Here is a 20,375-nt window from a genome sequence, read left to right on the forward strand (position 1 = left end):
AATGCGATCAAATAAAAAAATTTAAATTATTTACAAACAGTTAGTGCAATCATGGCACAAATGATTGTAAATGCTTCTCTGGGATCCCCTTTGTTCAAAAATAGCAGACATACAGTATATGGCTTTGGTATTGCTTTCTGGTAATTAGAAGGCCGCTAAATTCAGCTGCGCACCACACTTGTATTATGCCCAGCAGTTAAGGGGTTAATAAGGAAGCTTTAGTGTAGAGATCAGACTTTAGACCGCTGCTTCATAACTTGTGTTTCTGGCGAGCTTGAAGGCTCGCCAGAAACACGGGACATCAAGCTCCATTCAGAGCTTAATAATTCGGCCCCTAAAAGGCTACCGCCTGTACATACTATTGTAGCTACAGTACACCTAAACCCGTAGACAAAGCCATGGAGAATTAGATTAATTAAAGGACCTCTTAAACCAGAAGAATAGACTAGAAGGAGAATCAATAACATATGCATGTATTGTGCAGCCAAAGAACACAATATCAAAGGATGTCAAATTCTTAAGCTTAACCACCAATTTAAATAAAACCACTTATTGGGGCCTATTTATCAAAGGTCTTGAGGACCTGAATGCGGAGAGCAATAGGCTCTCCGCATTTAACATTGCAACAGCAGCTCACAAGAGCTGCTGGTGCAACGCCGCCCCCTGCTGACTCGCGGCCAATGGGCCACCAGCAGGGGGTGTCAATCAGCCCGATCGTATTCGATTGGGTTGAATTGTGGTGATTCCTGTCCGCCTGCTCATTGCAGGCGGACAGGTTATGAAGCAGCGGTCTGAAGGCTCGCCAGAAACAAGGGCCCTCAAGCTCCATACGGAGATTGATAAATGGGCCTCATTTTGTACTCTCTATTATATTACAGTGGGATCAACAAAGGATTAATTTAGAGTCCATCATTGATTCTGGTGCATCTGGTATCTTTATTGACAATCAGCATGTAATCACTTATAGAATACATTTAATACAAAAGAAAAATCCTGTTTCCATTTGTGTTATTGATGGGTCTTTAATGGCTACAGGTCCCATTACTCACCACACTGTATCCATATTAGTTACTACTGCATCAGGATATAAGTAATTCATCTCACTTAGCATGGCATATTATCCTCAAACCTATGGACTAACAGAACTAATCAATAGTTGGAGCAATATTTAAGACACCATTGTAAATACCAACTTGATAATTGATCATCTTTACTACCTACAGCTGAGTTTGCATATAATAACTCTACAAATTCATCAACCAAGACTTTACAGTTTTTTGCTAATTATGCATTTCATCCAAACTTCTATTTATACCCACAAAAGCAAAGCACCTGTCCACTAGTAAATGACACTAGGGGGCCTATTTAGTATGGTGCGAGCGGACATGATCCGATATAATGGATCATGTCCGCTGCACATCGATAAATGCCGACAGCATACGCTCTCGACATCTATCATTGTACCAACAGTTCTTGTGAACTGCTGGTGCAATTCCACCCCCTGCAGATTTGCGGCCAATCGGCCGCTAGCAGAGGGTGTCAATCAACCCGATCGTATGCGATCAGGTTTATTTATGTCCGCCTCCTCAGAGCAGGCGGACAGGTTAGTAGACAGCTGCTTCATAACTTCTGGTTCCGGCAAGCCTAAAGGTTCGCCAGAAACACGGGGCATCAAGCTCCATACCGAGCTTGCTAAATATGCCCCTAGGAATACTCTTGTAAGTGTTCAAAATACTTCACGACAACATCAAGGATGCACAGATCCATCAAAAAACCTACTATGATAAAAGTTGGGGATAAGGTCTGGTTATCCACCAAACATCTTAAGCTAAACACTCCATCTAAAAATCTTACTGGACTGTTTATTGGACCATATTAAATCCAAAAGATCATTAATCAAAATGCTGTCACTTTACTTCTACCTTCCACTTTCAGAATCAACCCGGCTTTTCACATTTCCCTACTGAAACCTAACAGACCAAATAGAACTCCTCTTGTAGGCCCCAGTTCACCACCCATTACTCTCGACACTGATGAAGAATTTTACGTTGAGAGTATACTTGATTCTAGATGGTTTCGTGGAACTCTACAGTATTTGGTCCACTGGAAGGGTTATCCTCATGAGGATGTTTCTTGGGAACCCTCTACTAATCTCTCAGCTCCTCGATTAGTCTCCTTGTTTTACAGACGAAATCCGGATAGACCTCATTCATGATTCGCAGAGTGGCTCTTTTTGGACCGCACCCCATGTATACTGTCCTTCGCAGTCAAACACGGCTGCACTTAAAGCAATCCTGAGAGGCTTGACAGATTACATCTGTAACCGACTAGTTAGGAACTACTCTGCACTATCAGTACAGATCATCAGCATAGAGAAACCAGTAGTATTACATAACCTTATTTTGTTGTGCTGTTGATGTTATTGCTCATAGATCCTTGTTTCTCAGAACTAATCAAAAATATTCAGTAATCAAAATAAATGGGAGAACAGGATGAGATTAAAAAGATGTTTAATTTCAAAATGTATCTAATATTTGTATGGTTAGATACTTTAGACTTTATGCATAAATTGCAAGATGGTAGAAAGTGACAAAAATAATACGGCTAGATTTAGAGTTTGGCATTAGCCGTCAAAACCAGCGTTAGGGGCTCCTAACGCTGGTTTTGGGCTACCGCTGGTATTTAGAGTCAGTCAGGAAAGGGTCTAACTTTCCAGCCACGACTTTTCCATACCACAGATCCCCCTACGCCATTTGCGTATCCTATCTTTTCAATGGGATCTTTCTAACACCGGTATTTAGAGTCTTGGCTGAAGTGAGCGTTAGAAATCTAACGACAAAACTCCAGCCGCAGCAAAAAGCCAGGAGTTAAGAGCTTTCTGGGCTAACGCCGGTTCATAAAGCTCTTAACTACTGTGCTCTAAAGTACACTAACACCCATAAACTACCTATGCACCCCTAAACCGAGGCCCCCCACATCGCCGCCACTCTAATAAAATTTTTAACCCCTAATCTGCCGACCGCACACCGCCGCAACCTACATTATCCCTATGTACCCCTAATCTGCTGCCCCTAACATCGCCGACCCATACATAATATTTATTTGCAAAAAAGTCTCCCAAGAAGTTCCAAGCATCCACGACTGTACGCGGTATGTAGAAAAAAGTCCAAAGTCTCTCAGAGGTAGGGTATGATTAAAATAGTAAATTTATTTATAACTATTAAAAAAGGCAGACTCCATACAAAAAAACACAAAGGGTAAAGAGCAGTAAAAAGAAAGTCTGACCGGTTTCGGTCACTCAGACCGTAGTCTTAGACATAAAATGCAGACTACAGGTGTGTGCTATTTAAAGCCACAACCCATCTGCAATTGGTGTAGTTTGTACACTGCACATACGTGCTTTAACCCTTCAAGTGACAGCATATTTTAAATTAAGGTCACAGTATGTTATTAGAAAATTAAAAAAAAATGTTTATATAACTTGAATGCATTAAGTGCATATACAATTTACATGTGATGATGATAATAGTAATAGCAAGAAGGACTTGATACTTTATAGTTAGTACATGCATAGTAAAGTCAATTATTGAAAAAGTGTGTCTGGAGATTTGTTAATCTTAAATGAGAGGGATGAAAATATAATAACTCAAACTAAGGCTAACCATGCTACATATTATTCAGCATAGATAAGGCATATTTATAACAATTTAGTATAGATAATGTATAATAATAATAATCAATTGCAAAAATATACATCTAAAAAATTATATATAATATTTAATGCCAATATGATAAAAATCATAAATCTCCTATGGTTTACAGCCGTATTGCTGATGCAAGCTTTTTTAGTAAATGGTACAAGTTTAAACCTTAAGTGTCAATTCCCTTTCATCATTTGAACTTCCAAAGAATAGCTAACATAATATACTACCTATGCCAGTAATTAATGATGTCAAACTCTGAGTTAAATCCTGTAGGTAGCAGGCTACCGAGTTTATGAATCCAGTAATTATCCCTATGTACCCCTAATCTGCTGCCCCTAACATCGCCGACCCATACATAATATTTATTACCCCCTAATCTGCCCCCCCCAACATCGCCGCTACCTACCTACAATTATTAACCCCTAATCTGCCAACAGGACCTCACCGCTACTATAATAAAGTTATTAACCCCTAATCCGCCTCACTCCCGCCTCAATAACCCTATAATAAATTTTATTAACCCCTAATCTGCCCTCCCTAACATCGCCGACACCTAACTTCAAGTATTAACCCCTAATCTGCCGACCGGACCTCACCGCTACTATAATAAATGTATTAACCCCTAAAGCTAAGTCTAACCCTAACACTAACCCCCCCTAAATTAAATATAATTTTTATCTAACTAAATAAATTAACTCTTATTAAATAACTTAATCCTATTTAAAACTAAATACTTACCTGTAAAATAAACCCTAATATAGCTACAATATAAATTATAATTATATTGTAGCTATTTTAGGATTTAATTTTATTTTACAGGCAACTTTGTATTTATTTTAACCAGGTACAATAGCTATTAAATAGTTAAGAACTATTTAATAGCTACCTAGATAAAATAATTACAAAATTACCTGTAAAATAAATCATAACCTAAGTTACAATTAAACCTAACACTACACTATCAATAAATTAATTACATAAAATACCTACAATTATCTACAATTAAACCTAACACTACACTATCAATAAATTAATTACATACAATACCTACAAATAAATACAATTAAATAAACTAACTAAAGTACAAAAAATAAAAAAAGAACTAAGTTACAAAAAATAAAAAACAAAAACAAAAAATAAAAAAATATTTACAAACATTATAAAAATATTATAACAATTTTAAGCTAATTACACCTACTCTAAGCCCCCTAATAAAATAACAAAGCCCACCAAAATAAAAAAATGCCCTACCCTATTCTAAAATAAAAATAGAAAAGCTCTTTTACCTTACCAGCCCTTAAAAGGGCCTTTTGCGGGGCATGCCCCAAAGAATTCTGCTCTTTTGCCTGTAAAAAAAAACATACAATACCCCCCCCCAACATTACAACCCACCACCCAAATACCCCTAATCTAACCCAAACCCCCCTTAAATAAACCTAACACTAAGCCCCTGAAGATCTTCCTACCTTATCTTCACCACGCCGGTATCACCGATCGGTCCAGAAGAGCCTCTGAAGTCTTCATCCAAGCCCAAGCGGGGGCTGAAGTCTTGATCCATCATCGGGCTGAAGAGGTCCATCATCGGGCTGAAGAGGTCCATCATCGGGATGAAGCCTTGATCCAAGTGGCATCTTCAATCTTCTTTCTTCCGGATCCATCTTCATCCCGCCGACGCGGAACATCCATCCTGCCCGACGACTTCCCGACGAATGACGGTTCCTTTAAATTACGTCATCCAAGATGGCGTCCCTCGAATTCCGATTGGCTGATAGGATTCTTAAGGTAGAATTAAGGTAGGAAAATTCTGATTGGCTGATGGAATCAGCCAATCAGATTGAGCTCACATTCTATTGGCTGTTCCGATCAGCCAATAGAATGCGAGCTCAATCTGATTGGCTGATTGGATCAGCCAATCGGAATGAACTTGATCAGAATTTTCCTACCTTAATTCCGATTGGCTGATAGAATCCTATCAGCCAATCAGAATTCGAGGGACGCCATCTTGGATGACATCATTTAAAGGAACCTTCATTTGTCGGGAAGGATGGATGTTCCGCGTCGGCAGGATGAAGATGGATCCGGAAGAAAGAAGATTGAAGATGCCGCTTGGATCAAGACTTCAGCCCGATGATGGACTTCTTCAGCCGCCGCTTGAATCAAGACTTCAGCCCGATGATGGACCTCTTCAGCCCGATGATGGACCTCTTCAGCCCGATGATGGATCAAGACTTCAGCCCCCGCTTGGGCTTGGATGAAGACTTCGGAGGCTTGGTGAAGATAAGGTAGGAAGATCTTCAGGGGCTTAGTGTTAGGTTTATTTAAGGGGGGTTTGGGTTAGTTTAGGGGTATGTGGGTGGTGGGTTGTAATGTTGGGGGGGTATTGTATGTTTTTTCAGGGGCTTAGTGTTAGGTTTATTTAAGGGGGGTTTGGGTTAGTTTAGGGGTATGTGGGTGGTGGGTTGTAATGTTGGGGGGGGTATTGTATGTTTTTTTTACAGTGAAAAGAGCAGAATTCTTTGGGGCATGCCCCGCAAAAGGCCCTTTTAAGGGCTGGTAAGGTAAAAGAGCTTTTCTATTTTTATTTTAGAATAGGGTAGGGCATTTTTTTTATTTTGGGGGGCTTTGTTATTTTATTAGGGGGCTTAGAGTAGGTGTAATTAGCTTAAAATTGTTGTAATATTTTTATAATGTTTGTAAATATTTTATTATTTTTTGTAACTTAGTTCTTTTTTTATTTTTTGTACTTTAGTTAGTTTATTTAATTGTATTTATTTGTAGGTATTTTATTTAATTAATTTATTGCTAGTGTAGTGTTAGGTTTAATTGTATTTATTTGTAGGTATTGTATGTAATAAATTTATTGATAGTGTAGTGTTAGGTTTAATTGTATTTATTTGTAGGTATTGTATGTAATTCATTTATTGATAGTGTAGTGTTAGGTTTAATTGTAACTTAGGTTAGGATTTATTTTACAGGTAATTTTGTAATTATTTTATCTAGGTAGCTATTAAATAGTTCTTAACTATTTAATAGCTATTGTACCTGGTTAAAATAAATACAAAGTTGCCTGTAAAATAAAATTAAATCCTAAAATAGCTACAATATAATTATTCGTTATATTGTAGCTATATTAGGGTTTATTTTACAGGTAAGTATTTAGTTTTAAATAGGATTAAGTTATTTAATAAGAGTTAATTTATTTAGTTAGATAAAAATTATATTTAATTTAGGGGGGGTTAGTGTTAGGGTTAGACTTAGCTTTAGGGGTTAATAAATTTATTATAGTAGCGGTGAGGTCCGGTCGGCAGATTAGGGGTTAATACTTGAAGTTAGGTGTCGGTGATGTTTGGGAGGGCAGATTAGGGGTTAATACTATTTATTATAGGGTTATTGAGGCGGAAGTGAGGCGGATTAGGGGTTAATAACTTTATTATAGTAGCGGTGAGGTCCGGTCGGCAGATTAGGGGTTAATAATTGTAGGTAGGTGGCGGCGACATTGGGGGCGGCAGATTAGGGGTTAATAAATATAATATAGGGGTCGGCGGTGTTAGGGGCAGCAGATTAGGGGTACATAGGGATAATGTAGGTTGCGGCGGTGTACGGAGCGGCAGATTAGGGGTTAATAATAATATGCAGGGGTAAGCGATAGCGGGGGCAGCAGATTAGGGGTTAATAAGTGTAAGGCTAGGGGTGTTTAGACTCGGGTTACATGTTAGGGTGTTAGGTGCAGACTTAGGAAGTGTTTCCCCATAGGAAACAATGGGGCTGCGTTAGGAGCTGAACGCTGCTTTTTTGCAGGTGTTATACTTTTTTTCAGCTCAAACTGCCCCATTGTTTCCTATGGGGGAATCGTGCACGAACACGTTTTTGAAGCTGGCCGCGTCGGTAAGCACCGCTGGTATTGAGAGTTGCAGTGGCGGTAAATATGCTATACGCTCCCTTTTTGGAGCCTAACGCAGCCCTTCTGTGAACTCTAAATACCAGCGGTATTTGAAAGATGCGGAGGGGAAAAAGCCAGCGTTAGCTACGCGGGTCGTTACCGACAAAACTCTAAATCTAGCCGATAATGTTTAATGATTAATTATTCAACAGTATTGATAGAAAATCCTACATTTTGGGAAAGTAATGTGATACTAAATTTGTGACCATAAAATGTGTGAAATATTTAGGAAAGAAGGACTCCTGTGCTGCTGTTTATCTTGTACTCCACTGAGAGAATTGTTATTAGAAATCACTGGGTCCCAGGGCAAGGTCTGTTGCAGTTCTCCCCTCATTTTATATTTTAACAGCACTCATTCCAAAGCATAGCTAATGAACAAGATAGATAGATAGATAGATAGATAGATAGATAGATAGATAGATAGATAGATAGATAGATAGATAGATAGATAGATAGATAGATGATAGATAGATAGAGATATGTATATAATACACAAATACACAGACACATACACACACATATATACTAGTGCACACACACAAAAACACATGCACACAAACACATGCACACAAACACATTCACACAAACACATTCACACAAACACATTCACACAAACACATTCACACAAACACATACACACAAACACATTCACACAAACACATTCACACAAACACATTCACACAAACACATTCACACAAACACATACACACAAACACATTCACACAAACACATTCACACAAACACATTCACACAAACACATTCACACAAACACATTCACACAAACACATTCACACAAACACATACACACAAACACATTCACACAAACACATTCACACAAACACATTCACACAAACACATTCACACAAACACATTCACACAAACACATTCACACAAACACATACACACAAACACATACACAAGAGGGATTTGTTGCACAGCCTAGCACACATTGCTAATAAAAACTACAGCACTAAGAAAAACACCACAGCAAACTGCTGGCTTTCTGCACAGCGCTTTCTTTTTTTTCATGCTTGCATTTCAATCATCATAAGTGTAGCAACCTCAAATGGTGATTAGAAAAACTTCAGCCCAGTAAACAAGCTGCACTGAAATCTGATTCTGCTTGAAGAACACCAGGTCCTCTTAAAGGCAGTAGAGACCCCTGAGAACCTGTAGTTATTCCTCTGGCCACTGAAATAAGCATAACAATGTGTGGGGGGGTTTAATATTTTTGCATTTCAACTGGTAGCATTTTCCTATATTAAAGTATTTCTAAAAACTAAAGCTAATTTCTAAAAATGTTTGGTCTGAAAAAATAGGGTATGATTTGTGTGAGTGCTTTTGGCACTGGGGTGTGAGATGGCTCAACACTGAAATAGTTAAATAACAAAGCATTCATTCACTTACCATTAGCAGTGTAAAAAGAGCTTTATTTTTCAACTATCTTTTTCTGGCTCCCTCCTGATGGCCTCTTATTAATATAAGAAGGGGCCGGGCCAAGGGTGGGCTCAGTGTTAAAGTTCCTTTTGCCCCTGGTTACTTCATGTGTCAAACAAAATGCCTCTTAGGTTTTTTTGTATGTCCTTGATTTTATTGTATTTTTAATTGTTTATATTATAAATGGAAGAACTGTTGTGAATACTTCAGTGCATACTAATTACAGAAATACAGCACTCATTTGTATGTGAAACTGATCACAAAATGGGTGCTTGAGAAGCTTTTTATTCATCCACTGAGAAAGCTCATTATATAAAACTTTTTGGGCTAGATTTTAAGTGGCGCTCTATCATTAGCGGAGTCGCTATAACCAGTATCACACCCGTGCTATCTCAAGCCTAGTTTCTGTTGAGGTGGTAATGTTTGTAAACTGTTGGTAACATAAAACTTCTCCATAGACTTTAATAAAGATAAATGTTTTTATTACCAGTTTCAAATATTTACCACATCAATGGAAACTAGGCCTTAATCAGGTATTACAAGTTGAGGTCGGCCTAGTTTCTATCGAGGTGGTAAAGTTTGGAAATTGGTGATAAAAACATTTCCCAACGTTACCACCTCAATGGAAACTAGCCCTAAATGTGTTCTTGTCTGCTTAGTGCAAGTAAAGACCGTGAGGTCCATTTATCAAGCTCCGTATGGAGCATGAGGGCCCCTGTTTCTGGGGAGTCTTCAGACTCACCAGAAACAGCAGTTATGAAGCAGCGGTCTAAAGACATCTGCTCCATAACCTGTCCGCTTACTCTGAGCAGGCAGACAGGAATCGCCACAATTCAACCCGATCGAGTACGATCAGGTTGATTGACACCTCCCTGCTGGCGGTCGATTGGCCGCGAGTCAGCAGGGGGCGGCGTTGCACCAGCAGCTCTTGTGAGCTGCTGGTGCAATGCTGAATACGGAGAGCGTATTTCTCTCCGCATTCAGCGAGGTCTTGCGGACCTGATCCGCACTGTCGGATCAGGTCCGCAAGACCTTTGATAATTTGGCCTCCTTGTGTAAAGGCTAAGGGGTTAAAAAAATGTGCACCAAGCACATCATTTATACATTAAAACGAACAGTTAAATCATATATACATATTAAAAATAAAATTCTATAAGGGTTTAAAGATATATGGTATATGACAAGGTGTTTGACTGGAAAGGGCTATATTATATATATTTATGTTTATGTATTTATATATGTATATGCATATACTGTATATACTGTATATCAATATATATATATACACACGCATATTCACATGTACACACACACATATGTATATATATATATATATATATATATATATAGAGAGAGAGAGAGAGAGAGAGAGAGAGAGAGAGAGAGAGATCAGCACTCACCAGCAACATCAACCACTCTGTGCATGGGCTGAATAAATCCAAAATTTGAAAGGCGTTGAGGAATGAGATCATGCCTGTCATGTGTGATTTATACATGTGACTAAGGCCTCCTTGTGTGGCCAAAACGTTACGTCTTTACACTATTAAAAGTGATATTTCGAATCTCTGGTGCTGGCTTATATTGTTGTGGAGTCTGTGAGAAGTACACCGGATCTCATTTCTCAACTTTAAACATGAAAAATAATTTTTATTCAATTTTAATATTTAATAATATGTTTTACTGTGCATTTACTGTAAAAATGTTACATTACAATATTCTTTATATATATATATATATACATACACCTGTATATACTTATATAGATATATAGGTATATATTTATTTTACAACAATTAATATCGCACATAAACCAACTTGCGATTTCACGTGCACGTGCATGTATTCCCCATAGAGATCAATGGAGAAAAAAGTGGGAAAAAAACCTAACACTCGCGATTCTGAAAGCGCTATCGCATTTTCGCATTCCACATAGAAGTCAATGGAGAACCAAAAAATGTTTGAAAAAAAGAAAAAACACCCATTGCATATTCGCAATAACAAATGTGAAATATTTACAGTAAATACATAGTTAAAATCTTTATAAAAATATGAATATTGCATAAATATGTTTTATCATGTTTTTATCGGCTTAATGGCAACTGGATATAATGCACATATAGACATACTGTATATATTTATATATGTGTACATATATATTCATGTTTTTATATGTGTATAAATGACTGTAAATACATATATACACATATAAATACAATATATACACATATAAATACATACATATACATATAAATACATGTATACACATATAAATACATACATATACATATAAATACATATATACAAATATAAATACATACATATACATATAAATACATATATACACATATAAATACATACATATACATATAAATACATATATACACATATAAATACATACATATAAATACATACATATACATATAAATACATATATACAAATATAAATACATACATATACATATAAATACATATATACACATATAAATACAATATATATGTACACCTGTATAAACATGTATATACATACATATTCATCTTTAGACAAGTATATGTATAGTATGTGTCTCAATGTTAAAGCCCTTTGCCTGACTTTTTTTCACACCTGACATCTCATATCTTTGAGCCCTTATAATAAATAATTTTTATTAGACAGTTTTATTATGAGTGTAACTGTACTTTGTAATGTATTTTTGATGTGTTTCCTGAAACTTTTTTTGTGGTGGAAAACAGTTAACTACAGCTCTTCGAGCACGGAAACGATTGTTGCGTAAAAGGCGCGATTTTTCAAGACTTGTAATATCAGGGCATGCAAACCATTTGTTTTGAACTTGTAATACGTGCACTATCCTGCCCTCGTAAAAAAAATACCGGTACTTTCTGCAGTTTTAGCGCTCTATCGAATCCACTAAATACTGCTCCCCTTGTAATCTAGCCCTTTATGTGGAATGAAAAATGTAGTCTTATGTCCCTTTATATAAAATGGCATGAAATACAGTACTGTTTACCCCTGTATTAAGCCCATAGAGAGTAGATGTAAAAGCAGAATTGTAGGCTCCGTTCTTTGTGTGCACAGATTTCTCTTGCTCATGAGTTAATCATTTTACTCCCAGAGCAATTATTTATTTATTAGCAAAACCGAGGGCTAGATCACAATGCTACCAGTAAAAACAGCTGGTATAAATAAATATTGATGTATAGAATAGGGAGCTTGAGGTAGCTGGTAATGTACACCCCAGCCGGTCATTAGCCTAAAAGCAGAACAACAAAGTGTAGTACAGGACTATCACACATGTAAATGTTTATAACATTAAGGCTGTTAACTTAATGTGTAATTAATTACATCTAAATAACAAATTCACTAATGTTCCATCAGTGATATCTAAAAACTTTCTATTAATTGTTTTTTTTTTTATTATTATTTTTTTTCTGTAGGAACAGAGAAAGGCAAAACACAGGTAAGAGACTCCTCAACTCAATCTGGGTTTAACAAACATTAACATATGTATGCTAACACTCCATTACCTATATATGCTCTTACTTGATTGAATGGTGATTTTGGCCTTTGAATCGAGCCATAGAAGTGACTGATGTGGGTGCTGGTTACATTGCATTGCTTCAGGTTTAGTAAGTACCTAATGTTCTTACCTTTAAACTGGTATATTATTATTATTATTATTATTTTTATTATTATTATTATTATCTATTTATATAGTGCCACCACATTCCATACTGCTGCATACAAACAAACCCACTTCAATGCTTTTACCCTATAGGACCTGCTACTGATAGCAAAAGATGTAGCAGGTCATAGGGCACCATTATCAGCTTGACAGTATTATCTGCACAGGAAAGGTTCTTGGGTTGAATCATTATGTCAATATCATTGTTAGGACTGAGGGTAAAAACTCAGATATGACCCATAGATAGAACTCATAGGGAAGGATTTATAGCGGAAACAGGAGTAAGAAGCTGCTCCTTACCTTGTCCGCCACCTCTGAGGCGGCAGACAGCAATCCGCCCGATCAAATATGATCGGGTTGATTGACACCCCCTGCTAGCGGCCGCGAATCTGCAGGGGGTGGCATTGCACAAGCAGTTAACCAGAACTGCTTGTGCAATGATAAATGCCGACAGCGTATGCTGTCGGCATTTATCGATGTCTGGCAGACATGATCCGCCAGACACTTGATAAATTGGCCCCATAGAATTGATGGTAAGTAAATACTCAGAAGTGATATAAATGTTAACATGTAGCAAAGACTGTAGATACACACTGGTAGGCATGGTAGTGGTTACAGCAGGAGTTGTTGGACTTGGCAGTGCCATACACAAAGAAAGCAATCAGAATCTAGAATTCTAGAGGAGAGTTCAGGATAAGGAAGTGTAAAAGCCAAACAGGATAAAGTATGAAATCTGCAAATATTAGAAGGGTCATACAGTCAGGAAAAGGTCCATAATGAAGCAATGAAAGAGCACCAGAGACCAAGTATCACAAATGGGTAAAGAAAAACAGGCAACCCTGACAATTTTTCAGAAAAAAAGGCTTAAAATAGAAGCCATGACAATCTTTACATAGAGTTGTACAGCATAGCTAAAAACTCATAAGAAACAGAATGAAAAGGGGTCAACAATAGAAGTACTGATGCCTAAACCAGAATATGACACAGGAACCACATGATAACCATCCATAAGCTATTCATACAATTTAATAAACACTTCAGCTCCAAATTAATATTTTGTTTAATGTGCAAAGTCATGAAGTAGCAACTGTCCCTACTATGTGCAGCACGTGGCATAACTACCACTGCTCCCTCACTCTTTGCAACACCTAAGAACAGCTGCACAAATGCTGTAACAGTAGTTGAATAGCTTTTAGTTATATACAGCTCAATACAGAGGAAAAAGATTAAATAACAAACTAAAACCCAAATGTCCCAAGCCCCCTACCCCACAGTTTAACCATGACCTCAAGCAAACACTGACCCTAAAACTTAATAAGCTCCCAGTACCAGTAAACCCTAACATTCTGACCTGGCTTCCTCCATCACACATTAACCCCAACTGTGACTGCCCAATTCTCCCTCTGCAAGATAACACTGACCCATTTATCCAAATCCCCTGGTGCAATTTACCCTATGACCTGCACCCCCAGAACAATTAATCCTAATTTCAACTACACACAAATACCTTGCACAATTAACCATAATCATAACTACCTGAATTTTCCAGCATACTTAACCATAACTGCAATTACCCACTGAACAAACCCCCTTTAACTATAACACACTCTATATGACCATCCCACCCAAAGCAAGTCTGCTCTAAAATCAATACCCCATATGATTCTTATATTGGAAACATCCCCTACATGATCCCCTTCCTCACTAATAAACCAACTTAAGATACAAATAGTATATTTAAATCTATGATTCAATCTGATTCCTGTTTTGTTCCATTACCTAGTTATGGGCTAGATTACAAGTTGTGCGGTACATCTATACCACTGAAAAATTGGCCTTTGCGTGCGGAATGGTAAGCTCACCTGTATTACAAGTCGCGCGATATGGCTATACCACAAGAGTTTTAGTCTATACCGCAACAATCCATTCTGCACTCAAAAAATGGCTTTTGAGTGTGGAATTTTCAGCTCACCTGTATTAAAAGTTGTGCGGCTATTCCGCTAGTGTTATAGCTTATACTGCCACCATCCATTCCGCAATCAAAGGCCAGTAGTTATGGATTTTGCAAAACAAAAATGTTTCACAAAACTCATAACAAAAATGTTACAAAGTACACTAACACCCATAAACTACATATTAACCCCTAATACATCATCCCCCCACATCCCAAATACTATAATAAACTTATTAACCTCTAATACGCCGCCACCCACATCGCCAACACTAAATTAACCTATTAACCCATAAACCGCCGATCCCTGCATCGTCAACACTAAACTAAAGTATTAACCTCTAATCCGCCGCCCCCCGCCTTGCAAAAACTAAACCTATTAACCCCTAAACCACCAAACACCCACATTGCGACTACCTAAATTAAATTATTAACCCCTAAACCTTACACCCTCCTAACTTTAAATTAAAGTTAAAATTTAACTACCTTAAAATAAATAAAAACTTACCAGTGAAATAAAAAAAACTAAGCTTAAACTATGAATAAACATAACACTACTATTGTGTCCAAATAAAATATACCAAAAATAAAAAAACTAAATTACAAAATAAAAAAAATCCTAACCCTACAAAAAAAAAACCTAACATTATAAAAAATATGAAATATTACAGAAAATAATAAACTTAATTATCTAATATAAAAAAAAAACCTAATCTAATACCCCTATAAAAAAACAAAAACACCACAAAATAAAAACACCCCCTAATCTAACACTAAACTACCAATAGCCCTTAAAAGGGCCTTTGGTAGGGCATTGCCCTAAGTTTTACAGGTTTTTTGCTCTTAAACATACTAAGTACCCCCTAACAGTAAAACCCGCCAACCCATCCAACCCCCCCAAATAAATAAGACCTAACTCTAAAAAAAGCTAAGCTATCCTTTGCCCCTAAAGGGGCAATTGTATGGACATTGCCCTTAAAAGGGCAATCAGCTCTTTTGCTGCCCATTAAAATAAAAAAGCCCTAATATAAAAAAAAACACCCATAAAAAAAAAAAATAACACTAACCCAAAAAAATGTATTCACCATTCCTGAAGTCTGGACATCCATCGTCTTCAAGGTGGAGCAAAGTCTTCATCCAGCGTGGGGCCATCTTCTCTCTTCATCCCAGTGGTGCGGAGCTGTGGTGGCGCGGAGCAGGTTCGTCGGCGTCACGGATGTCCAACATGGAGCCTCTTCTTCATGCGATCTCCGCCGCACACTGAAGATTGAATGCAAGGTATCCATTTTATATTGAGGTACCTTGCATTTCTATTGGCTAATTTTCTAATCAGCCAATAGGATGAGAGCTGCTTAAATTCTATTCGCTGATTTGAACAGCCAATAGAATTAAAGCAGCTCTCATACTATTGGCTGATTTCAAATGTTCAGCCAATAGGAATGCAAAGTACCCCAATATAAAATGGGTACCTTAAATTCAATCTTCAATTTGCGGTGGAGATCTGCACTGTCGGCGAACCTGCTCCGTGCCACCGGGATGAGGAAGATGGCCCCGTGCTGGATGAAGATCTTCGTCACCTGGATGACTTTGCTCTGCTTGGTAAATGTATGTCTGGACTTCAGGAATGGTGAGTACATTTTATGGGGTTATTGCTATTTTTTTATTTTTTTGGGGTGGTTTTTTTTCAGATTAGGGCTTTTTTATTTTAATGGGCAGCAGAAGAGCTGATTACCCTTTTAAGGGCAATGCCCATAAAAATGCCCCTTTAGGGGCAATGGGTAGATTAGGTTTTTTTAGAGTTAGGTCTTTTTTATTTTGAGGGATGGATGGGTGGGGGATTTTACTGTTAGGGGGTACTTAGTATTTTTAAGGACAAAAGAGCTGTAAAACTTAGGGCAATGCCCTACAAAGGCCCTTCTAAGAGCTATTGGTAGTTTAGTGTTAGATTAGGTTTTTATTTTGGGGTGGCTTTTTTGTTTTTATAGGGGGATTAGATTAGGTTTAATTTTTTATTTTGGATAATTTTGTTTATTATTTTCTGTAATCTTAGAAAAATTTTTCATTTTTCGTAATTTTAGAGTTTGTTATTTATTTTGTAATGTTAGGGGGAGTTTACGTAGTATTAGGATTTTTTAATTTTGTATTTTTTTTTTAATTTTTGGTATATTTTATTTTGATAAAATGGTAGTGTTCTGTTTATTTATAGTTTAAGCTTAGGCTTTTTTTATTTCACAGGTATTTTTCTATTTATTTTAAGGTAGTTATATTGTAGCTTTAATATAAAGTTAGGGGGGTGTTAGGTTTAGGAGTTAATATGTTTAGTTTTTGCAATGTGGGTGTTTGGTGGTTTAGGGGTTAATTGATTTAGTTTAGTATTTGTGATGCGGGGGCGGCGGATTAGGGGTTAATAGTTTATTTAGGTGTTAGCTATGAGGAGGGGTGGCAGATTAGGGGTTAATAGTTTTAATTAGGTGTTAGTGATGCAGGGCGACAGATTAGATTTAATAGCTTTATTTAGGTGCTAGTGATGTGGGGTGTGGCGGATTAGGGGTTAATAGTTTTATTTAGATGTGAACGATGTGGGGGGCGGTGGTTTAGGGGTTAATATCTTTATTTACTGTTGGAGATGTTGGGGGTGGCGGATTAGGGGTTATTAGACTATGTTTTTTTGTTAGGGTGTTAGGTTTATACATAACCTTCTTGTCTCCATAGGCATCAATGGGGTTGCTTAATAGCGATCACCATTCCGCAATTGCAGGTGTTAGTTTTTCTCCATTGATGTCTATGGGGAAAGACGTGCATGAGCACGTAAAGTCAGGACTTGGCTTTTATGGGTATGGAGCTTAAAGCACCATAACGCACAACACAAGAAGTTTTTTTTGTAACTTGTAATAGCGGCGGTATGGAAGGTGTGGTACCGCTAAATTTTTAGCGTTATTTACGCACCGGGTTTAGCGCAAAACTTGCAATCTCTATGGCCTAGATTTGGAGTTCGGCGGTAGCCGTCAAAACCAGCGTTAGAGGCTCCTAACGCTGGTTTTGGCCGCCCGCTGGTATTTGGAGTCAGTGATTAAAGGGTCTAACGCTCACTTTTCAGCCGCGACTTTTCCATACCGCAGATCCCCCTACGCCATTTGCGTAGCCTATCTTTTCAATGGGATCTTTCTAACGCTGGTATTTAGAGTCGTTTCTGAAGTGAGCGTTAGAGCTCTAACGACAAAACTCCAGCCGCCTGAAAATAGCAGGAGTTAAGAGCTTTCTGGCTAACGCCGGTTTATAAAGCTCTTAACTACTGTACCCTAAAGTACACTAACACCCATAAACTACCTATGTACCCCTAAACCGAGCTCCCCCCACATCGCCGCCACTTGATTAAAATTTTTAACCCCTAATCTGCCGACCGCCACCTACGTTATACTTATGTACCCCCTAATCTGCTGCCCCTAACCCCGCCGACCCCTGTATTACATTTATTAACCCCTAACCTGCCCCCCACAACGTCGCCGCCAGCTACTTAAAATAATTAACCCCTAATCTTCCGACCGCAAAGCGCCGCCACCTACGTTATCCCTATGTACCCCTAATCTGCTACCCCTAACACCGCCGACCCCTATATTATATTTATTAACCCCTAATCTGCCCCCCTCAACGTCGCCGACACCTGCCTACACTTATTAACCCCTAATCTGCCGAGCGGACCTGAGCGCTACTATAATAAAGTTATTAACCCCTAATCCGCATCACTAACCCTATCATAAATAGTATTAACCCCTAATCTGCCCTCCCTAACATCGCCGACAGCTACCTTCAATTATTAACCCCTAATCTGCCGAGCGGACCTCACCGCTATTCTAATAAATGTATTAACCCCTAAAGCTAAGTCTAACCCTAACACTAACACCCCCCTAAGTTAAATATAATTTACATCTAACGAAATAAATTAACTCTTATTAAATAAATTATTCCTATTTAAAGCTAAATACTTACCTGTAAAATAAATCCTAATATAGCTACAATATAAATTATAATTATATTATAGCTATTTTAGGATTAATATTTATTTTACAGGCAACTTTGTAATTATTTTAACCAGGTACAATAGCTATTAAATAGTTAAGAACTATTTAATAGTTACCTAGTTAAAATAATAACAAATTTACCTGTAAAATAAATCCTAACCTAAGTTATAATTAAACCTAACACTACCCTATCAATAAAATAATTAAATAAACTACCTACAATTACCTACAATTAACCTAACACTACACTATCAATAAATTAATTAAACACAATTGCTACAAATAAATACAATTAAATAAACTAGCTAAAGTACAAAAAATAAAAAAGAACTAAGTTACAGAAAATAAAAAAATATTTACAAACATAAGAAAAATATTACAACAATTTTAAACTAATTACACCTACTCTAAGCCCCCTAATAAAATAACAAAGCCCCCCAAAATAAAAAATTCCCTACCCTATTCTAAATTAAAAAAGTTACAAGCTCTTTTACCTTACCAGCCCTGAACAGGGCCCTTTGCGGGGCATGCCCCAAGAATTTCAGCTCTTTTGCCTGTAAAAAAAACCATACAATACCCCCCCCCCAACATTACAACCCACCACCCACATACCCCTAATCTAACCCAAACCCCCCTTAAATAAACCTAACACTAAGCCCCTGAAGATCTTCCTACCTTGTCTTCACCATCCAGGTATCACCGATCCGTCCTGGCTCCAAGATCTTCATCCAACCCAAGCGGGGGTTGGCGATCCATAATCCGGTCCAGAAGAGGCTCCAAAGTCTTCCTCCTATCCGGCAAGAAGAGGACATCTGGACCAGCAAACATCTTCTCCAAGCGGCAGCTTCGATCTTCTTCCATCCGGAGCGAAGCGGCAGGATCCTGAAGACCTCCAGCGCGGAACATCCATCCGGACCGACGACTGAACGACGAATGACTGTTCCTTTAAGGGACGTCATCCAAGATGGCGTCCCTCGAATTCCGATTGGCTGATAGGATTCTATCAGCCAATCGGAATTAAGGTAGGAATTTTCTGATTGGCTGATGGAATCAGCCAATCAGAATCTAGTTCAATCCGATTGGCCGATCCAATCAGCCAATCAGATTGAGCTCGCATTCTATTGGCTGATCGGAACAGCCAATAAAATGCGAGCTCAATCTGATTGGCTGATTGGATCAGCCAATCGGATTGAACTTGATTCTGATTGGCTGATTCCATCAGCCAATCAGAAAATTCCTACCTTAATTCCGATTGGCTGATAGAATCCTATCTGCCAATCGGAATTCGAGGGACGCCATCTTGGATGACGTCCCTTAAAGGAACAGTCATTCGTCGTTCAGTCGTCGGTCCAGATGGATGTTCCGCGCTGGAGGTCTTCAGGATCCTGCCGCTTCGCTCCGGATGGAAGAAGATCGAAGATGCCGCTTGGAGAAGATGTTTGCCGGTCCGGATGTCCTCTTCTTGCCGGATAGAAGGAAGACTTTGGAGCCTCTTCTGGACCGGATTATGGATCGCCAACCCCCGCTTGGGTTGGATGAAGATCTTGGAGCCAGGACGGATCGGTGATACCTGGATGGTGAAGACAAGGTAGGAAGATCTTCAGGGGATTAGTGTTAGGTTTATTTAAGGGGGGTTTGGGTTAG

At 38.0% G+C, this 20,375-nt stretch overlaps 1 protein-coding gene across 1 annotated transcript in view; it reads left to right on the forward strand.

The window, feature by feature from the left end:
• Window positions 1-20,375, forward strand: part of LOC128641918 (uncharacterized) — a 448,428-nt gene that overhangs the window by 375,069 nt on the left and 52,984 nt on the right. The window contains exon 11 of the mRNA XM_053694507.1: window positions 12,514-12,536. Within this exon, the coding sequence (XP_053550482.1) occupies window positions 12,514-12,536 (23 nt within the window). The remainder of the gene's footprint in view (window positions 1-12,513; window positions 12,537-20,375) is intronic.

Source organism: Bombina bombina, chromosome 11 (assembly GCF_027579735.1).
Source record: "Bombina bombina isolate aBomBom1 chromosome 11, aBomBom1.pri, whole genome shotgun sequence".
NCBI lineage: Eukaryota > Metazoa > Chordata > Amphibia > Anura > Bombinatoridae > Bombina > Bombina bombina.